General features: G+C 47.3%; 1 protein-coding gene across 1 annotated transcript in view; it reads right to left on the reverse strand.

Moving 5' to 3' along the window:
• numbl (NUMB like endocytic adaptor protein) overlaps positions 1–13,824 on the reverse strand; it is a gene marked incomplete at its 5' end in the record, with an annotated part of 24,484 nt that extends 10,660 nt beyond the window's left edge. Inside the window, 2 exons of the mRNA XM_079353270.1 lie at positions 13,393–13,517; positions 13,773–13,824. Of these exons, the coding sequence (XP_079209396.1) occupies positions 13,393–13,517; positions 13,773–13,824 (177 nt within the window). The remainder of the gene's footprint in view (positions 1–13,392; positions 13,518–13,772) is intronic.
• Between the last annotated feature and the right edge of the window lie 563 nt (positions 13,825–14,387).

The raw sequence follows: 14,387 nt of genomic DNA on the forward strand, positions 1-14,387 counted from the left end.
TCCTCCTCCTCCTCCTCCTCCTCCTCCTCCTCCTACTCTCCTTCTTCAGCACTCCTCGGAGCGAGCTGCGCGGGCGGGCGAGAAAGAAAAGGAATCTAAAATTAGTGACGAGAGGAGAAGACAAAGCCACAGGAGAAGATGAAGCGGCTTCAATTCCAAACCACTAAGAGTGCTGATGTGCTCTCGATCCTGTGGACGTGCTTGTGTGTCTGTTTGCGTGTGCAGGTATCTTCATGTTCATGCATTATGCATCAGTGTTGTGAGTATTTGTATCCATCTATTTGTCAGACGTGGACATAAGCCTTTACAGCCTGCTGTATAGTTTTAAAACATGATCTCACACAGCAGGTGGGAGCAGACACGCCTCCTGCTCACATTAAATAAACCCTCCGGCTCGTGTCTCAAGCGAGCTTTTCCACCCGTTGGAGACAAAACAGAGAAACCTAATCGTGTGTGTGTGTGTGTGTGTATGTGTGTGTGTGTGTGTGTGTGTGTGTGTGTGTGTGTGTGTGTGTGTATGTGTGTGTGTGTTCCCGTCTGCCGGCGAACATGCTCATTTGAAACTCTGCGGTCTTACAACCAGCATGCCTCAGTGACTCCGTAACAGCCTGTTATTTCAAGCAACACTCTCTGAATGTAAATGATGCTTCCTGTGTCACACGTGCACACTCACACACAACCAGAGTTAATCATCTGTGGGCTTACAAAACATCAATTATCCAAACCTGTGCGCTCATAAGCAAACCAGCATGGACTAAAGCCCACATTTAAATACAGTAACAAGTCGTAACCTACTTCCTGTACGAACTCACAGCAACGTGATAAACTACAGGCAATATAAGCATTTAATTAATACAGTGGAATTTGAGGAGGAGACGATTTGCCTTCCAGTTTCTGTATTCAGACTTTTCAGACATATTACTGCTTCTCTTCATGAAGTCTTCTGAATTCACTCTAAAAGGATCCTAGCATGTTGCTAACTTAAAGTGCAGTGTATAAAAAATAAAAGAAAAAGGATGACAGGACAGCTGCCTAAATGTGAAGCCAAAAGTTTGGAGCTCCTTCTTCTGGCTGGTTGCTGTATCACACGTGTGAAAGGAGCAGCAAGTAACCCGGCCCCCTCGTGGTTACAGTGGGTACTGCAGTCTAAATTCAGTGTTTAGCCAGCTCTGCATGTGGTGGACACTGTAGCTTCAGTGTTTAGCCAGCTCTGCATGTGGTGGACACTGTAGCTTCAGTGTTTAGCCAGCTCTGCATGTGGTGGACACTGTAGCTTCAGTGTTTAGCCAGCTCTGCATGGGTCTGTAAAGCTTTCTGCGTTCTAACCTCTCTCCATGTTTCATCTCCAACATTGATCCTAGTTTGAGCAGCTTTCTGCTGCTGGAGCTTATTAGAAACATGCAGAGGCTTTTTAGCTCGGGTACAATCACTTCTATCTGAAGCAGTTCCACTGCCCGCTTCCATCGCTGCAACACCTGTTCACCTGATAACTGCTCTCATATCTTTTTTAAGTCATCCCCACTAAAGAGCACCCTCATATAACAACATTGGATCAGCCAATCAGCGCCGGCGTGAAATCCCAACTTTTCTTTCTTTTTGTCACGCTCCGTAAAACTTCCACTCAGACGGATCCAATAGGGAGGTTTGGCAGCCAAATCCACTGCCTTATCTTGACAGGTTGCATATCGATTTCTGCCTCTGGTCAATACCACTCTCCTTAACTTCTTTCTGACTCTTCCCTCATCCGTCTATTTCCTCCCTTCAATGACTCTCCATCGTCGTACGCCTCCATTATCCCTGACTGGGCCTTCTCTACGAGCCAACACAAAGCCTGTAGTTACAGACGAAGCCTCACCGACAGGATGTAAGATGATGTAGGTGTGTTAAAGTGCTGTTCTTAAAGTGACTTTGGACACACACACATAAATCCTAGGTGTGTGTTTGTGTGTGAGTGTGCACAAACTCGGCAGCAGCTTGATCACAGACGTCACAACCTAACTCCACATCTGTCCTCCTTTCCAGTCAACATCCAAACTCCGACACGTATGGACCATGTGAAAACCTCGCTGCTGCGAGGCAACTGGATCCCATGGCAACCAATGGTATGTTTTGTTTTGGGTGGGCTAATGGACAGAGAGAGGAAGGCGAGAGAGAGAGAGAGAAGGAGGGGGGGAGAGAGACTGGTGAATATTTGGGAGAAAAACAGCAACAAAAATAGAAGAGAGGAAGGCAGAGGAAGTAGCATGAATTCACAAACCCACACAAACACACACAGACACACACACACACACACACACACACGTCTCTTTCACTGGGCTGAGATCAGATGAGAGCGAGGAGAGAGAGAGAGACAGACAGTAACAACATTGTGGGTGAAAGAAGACCCCCACCTCCCCTCTCTGCTCGGATCACAGAGAGATCTTCCCGGTGAGGTAGTGGAGAGAAAAAGTGTTTTCACACTTGCACAAAAATATATATATATTTCTTAATCTTTCATGGTGAGCTGCACGTGTGAACACACACACACACACACACACACACACACAAAGTCAAATGTTCTCCTCAGAATATTATCCAGACTTTTTCCTCCCAGCCCCCCCCCCCCCCCCCGAGTAAGAAGTCTGCAGGAAGACGGGGTGAACCGACGTATGACCTCATGACCCGGGTCATGACAGAATTAAACGCTTCCTGTTCTTCTCCACTCTTTAGTTCAGACTGGGATTCTGTTGAACAACACGCAGCATTCATACGAGCACACATCTTCTCATCACAGCATCATAGCAGACGCTGTGGCTCCATCATCTACTTCAGTGTTACTCCTGAACAACCTGGAGCATTTTAAAGGCCATATGTGGAATACTTATCAGAGGAGATGTCCTTTAAATGCTGTTTATCAGGATGTCGGATCTTTCTTCATGCAGCCCTTTAAAAGTGCTACACGTCTGAATATCTTACATTCTTTAAACAGAAATGTTTTGGTACATTTGCTCCACTAAAATGTGTTTTCAGACAAATGCCTTAAACTCCTCCAGGACTAATGATCCCATTTTATGAGAAAAGAAAAGTGAGATAGGAATTAGTTTCTTCCCTTTGATTTCTAACTTTCCGATTTAAATAAAACATTTAGGACTTATAATAAAGATTTATTTTTTTTACAGCCTGTATTTATTTTACCTTCTTCCACATCACAGACGTTCGCTCCTGTCCTGGAAATGCATCGTAATATTAAAGTTGTCCTGACAGTGAACTCCTGCACTCTCCTACATGTCACGCTCATTCAGAAACGGACACATGAAAGTGAAATGCAAGAGTCCTGTGCAAGAGTGTGATGAACGCCTGATGAAGTGATCGTGTCCGATCACAGTCGTTTATGGAATATAATCTGAGAACAGGATGACAGTGTTGAACAGATCCCAGAGGATTTGATCATCATCATAAAGCACACAGCCTCGTGCTTTTCTAAAAGTCCCAGGAAAAGGTTGAACTCCCTTCTCCCCCCGTTGGTGTGTAAGGAGCCACATCCTCGTACCAGTAGGAAGGAAGAAGAGAGAGAGAGAGAGAGAGAGAGAGAGAGAGAGAGAGAGAGAGAGAGAGAGAGAGAGAGAGAGGGGCCACGGTGCAGGGCTCTGTTTCCTGTGTAACAGCGCCCCTGCTGGAGAGTAGCAGTAACACACACTCTCGCAGCACTAAGCCAGACAGACGTATGTGTGCTTTTTGTGAGTGTGATGTCATCCAGGTCACTTTGCATGACCTCCGACCTCTGACCTCCTGTCAGCTCCGTCCAGACAGAGAGAGTTTTTCCTCTCTGTGTTTTTTGCTGACACATACTCCAATGTGTGCTCTGAATGCAGATCACACAGCTGTCTCCCTGCACACACACACACACACACACACACACACACACACACACACACACACACACACACACACACACACACACACACACACACACACACACACACACACACACACACACACACACACACACACACACACACACACACACACACACACACACACACACACACACACACACACACACACACACACACACCATGTCAAATCCAGTTTTTGCAGATTTCTGGGGATTCACTAGAAATACAAAGCAGGCATACATAATGCATGTTTATGCATGTAAAGCAACTAGAGACAAGGGCGGAAATCAATAAAGCTTTTAAAGCTTTTAACATCCTCGCTCGGTGTCTGACTGCACGTCTGAGGAGCTCCCGTTTGTCGAAACAGGGAACACTGGAAAGATGACTGAGTGAGTTTGTGTTCTGTATTTAAAAAAGCAAATCTGTTGACATTAAATGTGCAATTAAATAAACCACTGCTCACTTCAGATAGCCGTTAGAATAAACACATGGTCATACTACGGAGGAAAAAGAGTTTTTATTTCAAACTGACGATCTCTAAAAGTTCAAATGAAGCCTGCTCTGCATGTGTGCATTTATTATCCATCTGTCTGTCAATCTATCTGTTTCTATGAGAGATGCACCATCTGTCCGCCTGCCCTCAAATCTGAGAGTCCTGCAGAGTTTCCATGTCACAAGGAAGCAGTCACCTACTTTCATCACCGTCAAAGCGTCCTCTCAGAAACATTTGGTGACACAGGAAGCTGCCGAGCAAAACACAGCTCACGTCTCCGAGGCAGCGTTGTTTTGATCTCTGCAGCACAGAGCACTGCAGTCAATCTGTGTCATCACTGCGCTGGTAAACAACAATGCCACAGGCTGGGTGTGCAGCACTTTGGGAGTTTGGGGCGTTGTGGAGCTGCAGGACTGCGTGACCTTCATGGGGTGGTCGTGTCTCACGGAGCGGCACTAAAAGCTTCAGCTCGTCAGGCAGAAACACGGACAGAGGAAGTCGGTTCAGAAGTTCAGGCGGACTAACGGAGCTCAGGAAGGTTTCTGGAGGCTCTTCAGAACGTTTTGTGTCTCGTACATGATCAAATAACAACTTATCCTCCTGTGTTATGGTGCTTTCACACGTGGATGAAACTTGAGCTTGTATGTGTGAACACAAACAGCCACACTGACTTTACCCAGAGTTCCACCCGCCGCCCCCCGTGATGCGCCCGGTGCACGACGACAGAGTGCATCAATGCCACAAAACTACTTCCTCATGTCGATGTCCACCACTCTCGACTGCTTGTTCTCCTTGTGAATGAGCGGGTCCATGCATGACATTGATATAAAGGCACAAAATTCTCATAACAGCGTTCCCTTCCAGTTCAGTTTAAATCCGCCTTTCAAAACTCTCAAGGTCACCTGACAAAGCAAAAGATAAAAACAGCAAAGGAACAATTACACCGATAAGATTAATATTAAAAAAGATCAATTACAGGATCCGACTGAATATTCAAATTTAGGAGAAGAGCGTATGAGTGATGCATGCAGAAATGAAAGATCAAAGCAAGAAGAAGACTGTGCAGCAAACTCTCCCATGTTGCACCTTCCAGAGGGAAGGGGCGGAGCTGAAGAGGTGGAGACCCTCAGGAAGACCGGGTCACCGAAGGCCAGAGAGCGAGAAAGAGAGACAAGTGGACTGGTGTTTAGGCCTGTCGCTAGAAAACAGCCAACAATGGTCACTTTGACGTCCCGGGGAGAGGAAACAGAACATTCTTGTAGTCTCAAAGATATCAGCTTTACATCTTACACTCCTAACCACACACACACACACACACACACACACACACACACACACACACACTCGATACACACTCCACTTGAAAACGAAACAGAACACCTCAATAGGCTTCATCCCCCCCCTGAACAGCGTGGCGTGACAAAGGCGAGGGATTCTTTCAGAAACGGAGAAGTGTGTGCGCGTGTCTGTTTGTGTGTCTGTGTGCAGTCACTACAGATTACAGACAAACACCACAGATGGCCAGCGCGTCTCGTCTTTTCACCGCCACCACCGCCGCCGAGAATAATGGCCAGCGGTGGCCCCTCCTCCTCCTCCGCTCCCTTTCTCCTTTGACAGCACGTGTGTCCGTCAAATGGAAGCGTGTGTCTGGGACAATGGCAGCCAGACAAAGAGCCCGCCTACCCCCCACCAGGAGGCTGAATAGGGGGGCACGTGGGCCTTGTCATCGAGGGAACAATAGCAGGAGGGGAGCGGGGGGAGAGAGAGAGGGTGTGGCATCCATGCACCCAGTCTGCACCTCACTGGCCTGGTGAGGAGCAGACCGGGTGGCCTGAGTTCAAATTTGAACTTGTAGGGTTCGATTCTGCAGATGGAGGAAAAACAAAACACAACACAGACAGGACGCAATTTAAAAGATAAGGATTTTTTTTTTCTTTTAGACACAAGTCCGCGTAAAGACTTATTATCGTCGGCGTCTGACACGATGACGGTCTTTTTGCTGTTCTGTCAATGCTGAGGTGTTTTTGGTTTAGGGTTTGTGCAAAGTGAAGAGCTGCAAACACGGCGTCCATATCTCAGTTCACAGAATGGCGTGTTCCTCGCTTTGTCTTATTTGACTCTGTCTCGTACTTTAAGACCACGTCTCCACTTCTGATTACTTTATCGAAGTTTTCCACAAAGCGGACGCACGTTTAAAGAATCAGCCGCCCAGCTCGAGCTCGTTTCGAGTCTTCCACAGTGAAATTTCATAAAAGGGAAACTTTGAGAAGGGCTGGTAAATATTCAGTCTGACTTCCCCTCACAGCATAGCTGATGCTCTTTACCAGGCATTCAGCAGAAGAGTCTAAGTCCCCCCCCTGAAGGGCCAAGACCCAGCTGGTGGATTTACTCCAGCCTCAGGCGTGAGCTCGCTGCTCCATCAGAGTCCTAACAGATCCATCGGCGCTCCTGAGATACCTCCCGTGTGACTTATTGGATTACTGACCCGCCTGGGTTTAATATATGCTGGTAACGTGCATGTGTGCACAGTCAGGTGCATGCACACTTGTTTGTAAATGCAAAAGGGATTTTTTGTGTTTTTATCCTCTGGGGTCAAAGTGCATAGTGGCAGGGAGAAGAGTAGAAAGCTTGGAACAGCTGGGCTGAGTCTGCAGGGGGGTAAAGGGCCGAGGGAGCGCTGGGGGGGGGGGGGGGGGGGGGGGGGGGTGCAGGGCTGCTGACGGACTCTTTTAAGGCAGCAGCTGGTTGGAGTGGGGGTCTCACCAGCTGTGCCTTCGCTGACCTCTCCCCACACTTCTCCACCTCCCCAAACTCGACATCCCCTCCCCCCACCGACCACAATCCTCGCCCACTAATGTAGCCAGCAATGCACACATGTAGAAACCTCTCACAGCCATCTGTGAGTCAGAGGAGAGACATGATTGCTCCATAACAGCATTGAGACACACTGAGTTAAAAACACAGCACCACGCCCCGACACCCCCCCCCCCCTCCTCCCCCTCCTCCCCAGAGAGATGGAACTATTCTGAACCAGACATCTTCCAACAAGCCTCCTCTGATGCTGCAAACCCAGAAACAGATTCCCTGGATAGATCACCGTGACTCAGACGTCACTGCGAGACAAACAAGAGAGCCGTGAATCTGCAAAACAGAAGAGCAAAAGAAGACCAACAGAGGCTTATTGTTACCTGACATTTCAGGATTTAATAGTTATGCATCATTAAGAAAGTTCCTTCCTTTCATAATAAACCTGTTGGAGACGCAACGATTCAGCGGCAGACTTATCTTTTACGACGGTGAATCTCGGATAAAAAACACCCGGTGATTTTCACAGCAGCGCTCACATTTCACAAGTCGACACACCTGAAAGAGAGAGGCCGACTCATGGATCTCCCCACCTCCCTGTTTGCTGCCTCCTTCATTATAATCCGCACCCAGTCTGACAGCAGATCAGCGCTCATCGGCTCTGATTTACGCGGCAGAGAAAAAGTTGCCTGGCGTGACGCAGCCAGCATCCACTCAGAAGTGCTTATTCAGAGCAACACTAAATCAAGTGCATCCACGGAGTAATTGATTCAAGCTGTGTTCTTGTATTCACTCCGTCATGTGTAGCTGCTGGGGTGAATCTGCTGTGTCGGAAAAAAAAAACAGAGACAGAGGGAGAGAGAGAGAGAGAACAAAGCGAGAGCATGGTTTGCTTTTTTATAATACCTGCTTTTTATTCTAAGATAAACCACAAACATCCTTCTTTATTCTGCACCGCTTTTTCCATTCGGGGTTGAGCCAATCCCAGCTGTCATTGGGCGAGAGGCGAGGTACACCGAGGACCTTTCACCTGTCAATCACAGCGCCGACAACCAGCCACACTCACACTCACACCTCCGGACAGTTCGGAGTCAGCAGGTAACCAGCGTGTGTTTGGACTGCGGGAGGAAGAACATGCAGACTCCACACAGAGATGCTCCTGTCCGACAGGGATTCAAACTAGCAACCTCTTCGCTGAGAGGCGACAGCACTGATCACTGCAGCACCAAAAACAGAAAGAAAAACCAAATGTCTTTCACTAATTTGCCTCACAGAAAACCTCGTCATCAAACTTTGCATCACGGACGAGATGATAAAGCTGGAGAGGAGCGACGTGTTAGCATATGCTAAGTTTTCCAGACGCGACAGGAGAGCTGGTTTGTTTCCTCCAGCCAATGACAGTGCACCTCAGGTGAGTTTAGGAGTGGATGCAATTCAAACCGACCAATGACGGATGTGGACGGAGCCGCAAAGAAAAGAAAACATAATCACAGAGAAAGGAAACAAAGAAATCCTGTTAGCTTTCAGACGTGGAGTTGGTCTGCTGTCTGTTAGACTGTTGGGCGCTAACCCTAACCCGTGCTAGCGTGCGGTAGCTTGCAGTGTAGGTACGAGCAGTAAAGGCACACAGTGCGCCCTGCAGTGAGGATGAGCTTCTGGGGGGGTCCAGGAGGAGGGGCCTCGTTTGAAGCATCAAACAATTCTACTGCCTTCCCTTTTAACGCTTCAACCCAAACGCCTGCGTTCAGTCTGTGTGTGGGAACATGACAGTAAGTGAAGAATAAATGAAATCATCAGAGACTAACTCAGAGTGAGCATGTGCATCTTATCAGCGCGGGTACATTTGAAGTTTTTTGCAGGATTTAAAGTCAGGAGACTTCCAGGAAGAGTTGTGTTTATTGTTTATTTATTCCCTCCCCGTCCTCCTCTCCTCAGTCTCTTTACCCTCAAGGATCATCAGTGTGAATATTAGATGGTGACAGATTGTATTAGATAACACAGACCTACATAAAGCCATGCTTCAGAGATTCACACACACTCTATGTCTGCACAGTTTGATCCTCATTGAACATGCCTGATAATAACGATTATTTCTGTTTCCTGTCTGGTCAGTGAACAGTAAGAAGTCGACCGACACACCAAACCAAATCTCTCCTATCTTTGTAAGTTTTGAAGATTTTCTTCGCCATTCAGGCGAGGTTTAAAAGATGTTCGCCGAGGGATTCTGTGTGATTGATTGTGAGTGACAGAAAACCTCAGAGTCTCGACCACGAGGACAATTAATCAAGTTTGAATTTCAGTTAATTTTTTTTTTCTTCTCCACGATCAGAACAACAAGATAATCCACATTGCGTCTGCCGGCCTTTAACAGCCGATGAGAGCCTGAGTTGAAAGGAAGTTCCTGCCCCGGTTCAGACATCTTTACGCCCAGCCAGTCGCACGCAATGGTGTCCATGACTGACATTCCTTTTAGCCAATGAAACTCTGAACACGTTGACATGCTGCTTCATTGAATCGTCTCCCGAAAGCAGGAAGAACTAACGGCAAGCAGAGTGCGATCTTCTGCGTTATTCCAACCTTTGAAAAGACACCTTATTCGTGCCCAAACTGTTTAGGAAGGGCGTTTCATTTCCTCGGTGTGCGTGTGTGTGAACGGGCATTTGAGGGTCCGTCACGTTCAGTGGAATTAAAAGGGTCAGAACTCTGGTGGTAAAATCATGTCCTCGAGCGCGGCGGGACTAAAGAACACCTCAGCAGAATAAAATGCCTGCACGGTTTATCTTCTCTGCCTCTGACTGCGACACGGACTGTGGGAGTTTGGCTGCAGGACGTAAACAAAATCCATGTGAGGGAGAAGAGCTCTGAGTCGTCGGTCTGTGGATGTGACAGAGAAATAAAAAAATACTTCAAAGCTGCTCCACAGCTGAGTGAGGGGGGGGGGGGGGGGGGGGTTAAAAGGGGTTGAGATTTTCCTCTGACTCTGGAGGAATGCAGAGCAAGAGTAGTAACGTATTCCCTATGTGGAGCAAAGTGAGCAAGGAAGGACAGATAGCACACACACACACACACACACACACACACACACTAACGGGGAGCCTGTCTCTGAACATATCACGCAGCCATCTGGACATAACTGTGTCAGACTGTTGTCCGGCCTGCAGCCGTTTGTTTCGTCTTCCTCTCGTCGTCTTGAATGTGAGCGCCATCACTTGAACGAGGTGGAGGATGTCAAGTGAGGAGGGATGGCGGGCGGTTTAAAGGGAATGGTAGATGCACGCTCACCTCCCCTGACATAGCGACTTCACAGAGGGTGTGGGGGTCTAACAGGGTGAGACGTGGCTCCTCTAATCACACCGCAGCGTTCTGATTACATCAAATCATTTCCGCACTGGCGGGGTGTCGCCATGGCATCTCCACAGCATTCATCTGTGATCCGTGGCGAGAGCAGACGCGGCCTGTGGGAGGACAGTCTTTATACTTTCTATTGATCTCCTTGTTAGGGCTTGTCGAAGCCTGGAGCCTCATCCATTAAAACATAACCCAAAAAAAGAGAGAGAGCACTTTATCCTCAGTTTCATCATGCTTGGAGAGGGATCTCAGAGTGCCGGGGTGAAAACAATGAAAAGTACTTTCAGCTTTGAAACGTAATAGAAAATCAATGTGGATGGATGTTTTTTTAGGTTTCCCGTCCCAAAAAAGGCTCCGATGTCAAAAGACACGGGAACATTTTATTTTTATTATTTTTTTTTTTTACGAGAAAAGAGTTTGATGCTTTTACTTTGACGACTTCGCTTTGAGCCTTATTTTGTATCCTCTCTCTCTCTCTCCCTCCCTCCCTCTCTCTAATCAAATAAATATATTGAGTTTATTTGGGAGGTCACTGGATTCTTGCCGAGGGAGAAGCAGAAGTATTATTTCATTAGGGCTCAGTAAATAACATTAACCTCATTATATCTCCAATGGGCACAGAAAGCTTCTGAGTCTTAATTCCATCGTGCACATTAGCTCTGGAGACAGCAGTACGTCGTCTTTCACTGCAGATTCCTCCCTGCACATGTGTTTCTCACTTTTTGAATTGCATGAATCTCAAAGTCATTGCACATCTTGGTCGTGCTTGCAAAGCATTCAAAGCGAGGTCTGCAGTCTGTCAGCCTCCGTCTGCGCTCTGCTCTTCCTCACAGCCATGAGCGCCGAGCCTAATACCTGACTGACTGGCTCCATTTACAGAGCAGGAAGGCCCTGACTTAAGGGGCTGGCTGATTTACAGGCGTTCTGGGTGGCTGGCCTCGCAGCAAACAAACCCTGAGTCCCCGCTGGGCACGCTGGGCTTACTGGGAGGACTGGCTGCTCATCTTCCTACAGTGCAGACAGACAAAGGCAGGTCTGTTCCTCTGGGAGCCGGCAGGCAGCGGCTGCCACTTCCCCTTGACCGGGAGCGAGTGTGGGGGAAAGAGAGATGGATGGAGGAATTGATGTTTGGAAAAGAAAAGGGAGAGGACAAAGAAAGATAAGGAGCAGAGTACAAAAAAAACAGAGGGAGCTTTTTAACGCCGGAGAGCGAGCTGGGAATTAGGGAACTTTATAGCTGTATATCATCCAATATGGTGTCATGACCTACAATCTATCAAAATGCTGCTTTCTGTTGCCCTTTTCACAAAGTAATGGCCTCGCAGCATCCGAGCAGTCCCGACAGGAACAATCCACTCTAAATGCTTTACTCTGGATTTTTTTTTTTTTTTTTTTTGCATCACTGCAGCTCGTCTGCGAAACAAGACACCTCGCCCTCCTCCATTTTCCCTTCTTTCATCTCGCTGTCAGCTCTGTCCATCCCTCCAGCACCTGCAACGGCTCGTCACCTCTTTTCCTCTTGGCCTGCAGCCTCATCCATCTGCTCCGGCAAATAGCTGCTGTCGTGTGAAAAGCGGTCTGGGCGCTTTGGATTCCCCGGGACTTCTTCACTAGATTTGTTTTTTTCTTGTTGAAGCTTTTGTGCGTTTTTTTTCCTTCTCTTTTTTACATGTCAATGTAAAAAAGTCAGCTTCGAGATGATGATGAGACTTTTTCATTGTAAACGGACACAGACACAATGTGTCCGTGTTTCTTCTTGTCGTTCTTCCTCTAACGTTGATGATCTTATTAAGAACATTTGTCAGCTCAGATACCAATCACAACGTTACGGAGTGGCTGCATTTAACTAGCCTGCGACTTAACTTCTCATAAAACATGTCACACAAACATCGACTTGCCTTTAATTTAAAGGTTTTTGAAAGAGAGGAGAGGCCAGAAATTAGTTTACTGTTGGTGTTTTGGGGTCGCTTAACTAGCGAGTGTCCTCTGAGAGGGTTCCCCAGGCCAGTCAGCAGATACGTTTCCACAGGAACATCTGTGAGGTCCACACACACACACACACACACACACATGTAGGTTCCCGCTCTGCAGAATTCTAGGCTACATATTCAGCTCATGGGATATGTTGACAAGCCAACAAGCCAACCTACCTAGACACACCTCGGTGTCATCATCACCTGTATCAGCCCCGTTAGGTTCATCACACTCGTTCCCAGGTTTGGATCGAGTCTCTGAGTCCACATGTGGATGTTTAGGGCCGAGAAAATTCTGACTTCTTCCCCTTTGCTAACGGCGGAGGAACTGGAGCAAAGCTGCGCCCATTGGCCAAATCGACTGTGCTGCTTTTGTGTTTTTAGTTTACAATATCTTTGTTTTATTTTTGCATTTATTCATAAATTAAAGTATCACACGTTGAAGTGTCTAAATAAACCACAGACATTTCTCGGGGTGTTAGGGCGAGGTAGCTAAAGCCCCTCAATAGCGCCGCCCACACCCACAACCGCCGTGGTCCTCCTTCATGCACGGCCTGCTCCGACCTCCACAAGGACAACAGGAACGTGAGGAATACAGGAATCCTTCCGGCAGCTTATCCCATTTCCCCCTATTCCATTTATCCTAACAATAAGTAGGTTAAGTCTTCTGGCTTCACTTCCAGGCGGATGTTTTGTCCTTCTTTCTACACAGGCTGTGGAGTCGGTTGAAGCTTTGATAGCTTAGCGCTCCCTCGGCCTCCAGGTGAGGTTTCTTCTCCTGCTCGTTGTGATGTCACAGCTGTTGCGTCCATCAACTTCAGAGCATCTCTGAGACAGTCCTGAGACGTCTCGTGTTGTTTTTAGCATTCTTCTTTCCTTCTTCCTGATTTTTTTTTACCATCCTCACGTGTTTGAGGAGCTTCACTACGTGTGGATTTTTATACTCCGTCTCGTACTCTTTTTTTTTCCCCTTTGTGATCACGATGCCAACAGCTGGGAGAGCGGGCCGCATCTGGAGCACAGCTGGACACCACAGAAAGAGAGACAGGCAGAGAGGAGAAAAGAGCAGAGACAAGGAGTATAGGGAAGGGCGACAGTGTGATAAGAAAATCTATATGAGGTTGTTGAGTGGCGCAGAAGAAAAGCGAAGGAGGGGAGGAGAAGCAGGAGGGACAAAAGTGGGAAAAAACAAAACATGAGGAGTGAAGTGAAGGTCACAACACCTGCAGATCTAAAAGATGAAAACACAAGACGAACAAGACGGCAATAATGACGGACAGAGAGGGTGAGGATGAGAGTACAGCGGTGTGGAGTCGGAGCTCCCCGCCATAGCAACCTATGAGTCATCGCAGCGGTAAACACAGGGAACGTTTGTGTAAACCAAAAAGCCTGGCTGGCACATTTACACATTTACAGGCAGACTGCAGCAGGAGGTGAGCCACAAACTGGTCAGCACAGAAAACAACACAAGACGGATTTTCTCCCTTCATTTATAACGGCGATTACGTCAACTTTACAAGGAACCTGTGGGAGTCTGGGAAACTAAAACCACAGGATTCCTTGTGATTTTCTTGCTGAGCTGAGAGTGGGAATTCAATGACGTAAACAGAATGAAATCAGGTCTGAACGTCCTTTCAACCCTTTTTCACATCGGCTAAAATACTGTTTAAACATCAACGTGCCAGAAACAGTTTTGTAATTTCATGTCTTACTTCAGCACTGACGGAGATGATGACTGTGTTACCAGTCCAATCTCCTCTTTAAGCTCAGTGGTGCAGTGGTTAGAGCGGAGGTTCCTCCCTCGACACGGTTGTTTTTGTTTTTTGATACCAAACAGGATGTAGCAGTCATAGAATTGACTGTCATGCACTGCTCATTATACTAATAGTCGTA

The sequence above is a fragment of the Symphodus melops genome (genome assembly GCF_947650265.1).
Source record: "Symphodus melops genome assembly, chromosome: 10".
NCBI classification, from domain to species: Eukaryota; Metazoa; Chordata; class Actinopteri; order Labriformes; family Labridae; genus Symphodus; species Symphodus melops.